Below are 3,964 nucleotides of genomic sequence, written 5' to 3' on the forward strand. Positions count from 1 at the left end.
TTTACAGGTCAATAATACCATAATATTTTTCTTATGTGAATTTTATCACTAAAACTCACTATTTTTACGGATCACTATCACCATAATACCTTTCTTATGTGAATTTTATCACTGGAACTTACTACTTTCACGGCCGCCATCACCATAATACCCTTTTGCCTATTGCATTTCCATTTTATTTAAGTAACTACTATATATAACTTCATTACATCTATATATGTTTTATGAATCTTAATTTAACATTCCTCATTGAGTTTTTAAACTTCTTTTTATGCGTTTGTAATACATTATTAATCTTAAGATTTTAATTACCCGGACGGACGCACGGGTCTTCTACTAGTTGTATTTTGTAGGAGCATATTAGTGTTTGAGATTAATTTGATAGTTTTATGTTTTAATTGTTATTTAATTGTTACTGGTCTTAATACTTTTTGTGTGTCGACGAGCGCGCAAATAGGTATCTGATGAGTAGGAATTATTGACCGTACGTCTATCGATCCAATAAAAAAAATTATACAACTTAGTAATTAATTATGAATAAACAACTATTCCCCTTCCATCACATAAATCATTTGAGGCCTCTTCTTCCATTTTGGTTCAAATTCAACACCGATGGTGCTGCATTAGGAGGATCGGTAATGGTAATGGGTTAACAATTGAAGAGTTCCAAGTCTTCCCTTTCTCCTTCGATAAGGTGCGTGTTTTGATCCGTAGGAATATTGTAGCGTCTATTTGGTTAGATACGGTGTGGTGTATTTGGGTGAGGCGTAATGATATCGTTTTTAATAACGGATCCTTTAGTTTTTCGGAATGTATTTCGGAAATCATTTTCATTTCTTGGAAGTGGTTATCCACTAATCATAAGCTTGCGTACTTATGTAACTTCTTTGTGTGGAGTACTCAACCTCTTATCTGTTTTGAGTAGTTGAGGTTCTCCGTTTGTATCGGGAGGAGTATCCCTTATACTCTCATTCTAATACAATTGCTTATTGAAAAAAAAGGATGCCTTGGTTAGTCTTTTTGTCACGATGTATTATCATATAGCATAAATTCACGATCTCTCACAGGGATGGATCTACCGTGTTAACAATGGGGCAGTTGACCCCACGTCATAAAAACTAGATGGAAGAAGTAAACTTAATGTAATTCATCAATTTTGCAATACATAACACTTTATTAAAAGAAAAGACAGCACGAACGCCGGACTATTGCCAAAAGAGATCTATTCTAAGATCCTCTTTTTAAACAACATAACGATGAGAATATTCAGAAACTCAAATTAAAATAAGAGTATAGGATCATATTCAAAATGAACCTACATCACTCTCATTCTTATTAACAAACTCTTTATAATAAGCTCTCTCATATAGTAGTGAGAATATTAGATAACCCTGCATCCGCCACAACTTCTTTAGTCTTGATGCTGTAAATATAACCAACAAACAAAAATCAGTCAGACATAATTAATTTCATATTTTTCCTACAAAATAAATAAAGTACGAACTGGATCTACATACGTTGAACAGTCGGCATTAGGATTTAGCTTGTAGGGAGTCTTGGCACCACATAAGCTAACAAAGAGATTATCACCAATTTTTAGATTTAAATTAGGAATAAAACCAGCCAACTGTTTTAAGTATCTACAAGTCAGCTGACGATCAGCAGCAGTGATGGCCGCATCATCAATTCTCCTCACTCCAATACAGCATTGTGTAGTAATCTTGATCCCACCATAATAACCTTGAAGACATGGAGCAAGATTATTAGCTACATCATCCCTTGTTACTGCAGATTCAGCCATTGGAGCAACAGCCATGCACATCACCAAAACAACACATGCTACCATCATGCTTGCCATTGTTTTATAAAAGAAATATCACAATACAAGTTGATCTATATTTCTTGACTGTAGAGTGTTAGAATATATATATATATATATATATATATATATATATATATATATATATATATATATATATATATATATATATATATATATATATATATATATATATATATATATATATATATATATATATATATGAATGAGAAAATGGGTCATGCACTGACAGTGTAAAATATTTTTACACTATCAACCAATCACCACCATGCATCCACTATTTTACACTGTCAGTGCACTACCTTTTAACTATATATATATATATATATATATATATATATATATATATATATATATATATATATATATATATATATATATATATATATATATATATATATATATATATATATATATATATATATATATATATATATATATATATATATATATATATATATATATATATATATATATATATATATATATATATATATATATATATATATATATATATATATATATATATATATATATATATATATATATATATATATATATATATCGTATTTTATATTTTAATAAATAAATGCAACGATAAGATAAGGTATGCTAAGAATCACTCATTTGGTGAGGCCATATATCTCCACTCTGTCAAGATGTGTCGGTAGTTGTGTGATACTCTTCCCAATTATTGTAATCATTAGAGTACAACTCAAAATTCAAATAAGTCTTATATACTACTACTATAATTCTATAAATAGACAAAAAAAAAGTTAAAAGTATATATATATATATATATATATATATATATATATATATATATATATATATATATATATATATATATATATATATATATATATATATATATATATATATATATATATATATATATATATATATATTATAAGAAATTAGAAAATTCTAATTCTTATATAAGTAGAAGAAAAAATATTAGAAGTATCCCTTCTCTCTCTCTAAAATTATATGATATTATTTTAAATTATCTATTTATAATGATAATTTAAAATAATAATGTAAATTGTATCATAATGTCGGATTTGGATCCTCTCCTTCAATTTATTTTTTCTAATTATCTCCTTCACTATTTTATCTCTATCTCTCTCTAATATTTTCTCTCTCTTAATCTTTTTATCAATATTTTTAATTTCATAAATTTTATTGCACTTGTATTTAGTGATGGAGAGAAAAGGAGGGAAGGAGAGGATCCTTTGTCCACAATGTCATATTTTTTAAGCAAGAGATATATAAATAAGAGAACCAAAGTTCTCACAACAAGGTACACGCCAATTGCTAATTATGACAAGTAAAAAACAGGGTTTCTACTAAGTTCATAAAAGTTGGGTAATTTTTCCAATGAAAGCCCAATGCCAAACCAAAACTTTAACACCCCACACCATATCGGGTATATTCCAAGTTTTGTTTGAATAGTAATGTTCAATCTACAATGTCAGCTTTGAATAGTAATATATATATATATATATATATATATATATATATATATATATATATATATATATATATATGATCTTACCGAGCATATCAGATGGCCGGCAACAGAGAAGGCTTGATATCCGGAACGGATGAGAGGAGAAAAAAGGGTTGTACCTGCAAGGCACTCCGATGCCAAAGTAAGTATATGATCCACAAGGTACAACAAAGTGAGAGAATTTTGGGGTAAGAAAAGATTACCTTGCCCTCTAGGATTAGAGGGCTATTTATAGGGAATCCTTGAGCGAAATTGGCTCCTCTTTCCAAGGCGTGGATTTAGGTAACGCATGAGTTGGCCGCATACCGGGCACGAGGCTCTCTCGTGGTTGGTTGTCTTTGGTGATTGCCCGGAACGGGCCGGGGAAGGCTGTCACGCGCGTGTCCAAGGTGCCTTGGGTCGAAGGCTGGGTTGGCCCAATAGGGGTGATTGGGCCGGTCCAGAACAGGAGCCCCCCAAGTCGTTGCTTCTGCTCGTGGGAGCGACGACTTAGAGGAATTTGATCCGGGGGATCTCCCGGGGACATGCGCCCTGTGTATCCGAGGAGGGTTGGCCTAAAGCTTCCGGGGAGAAGAAGGTCAGCCCGGGAGCTAGGAGCCGTGTTGCTTCAG

The 3,964-nt window shown here is 31.1% G+C and overlaps 1 protein-coding gene across 1 annotated transcript; it reads right to left on the reverse strand.

Annotated features, from left to right (window-relative positions):
- Positions 1-1,123: 1,123 nt before the first annotated feature.
- Positions 1,124-1,913, reverse strand: LOC131606496 (non-specific lipid-transfer protein-like). The gene is made up of 2 exons (XM_058878718.1): positions 1,518-1,913; positions 1,124-1,423 (listed from the first exon to the last, which is right to left on the reverse strand). Exons 1-2 carry the CDS (start codon positions 1,856-1,858, stop codon positions 1,363-1,365), a joined length of 402 nt encoding a protein of 133 aa, XP_058734701.1. The 5' UTR covers positions 1,859-1,913; the 3' UTR covers positions 1,124-1,362.
- Positions 1,914-3,964: the final 2,051 nt, after the last annotated feature.

The sequence above is a fragment of the Vicia villosa genome, linkage group LG5 (genome assembly GCF_029867415.1).
Source record: "Vicia villosa cultivar HV-30 ecotype Madison, WI linkage group LG5, Vvil1.0, whole genome shotgun sequence".
NCBI classification, from domain to species: Eukaryota; Viridiplantae; Streptophyta; class Magnoliopsida; order Fabales; family Fabaceae; genus Vicia; species Vicia villosa.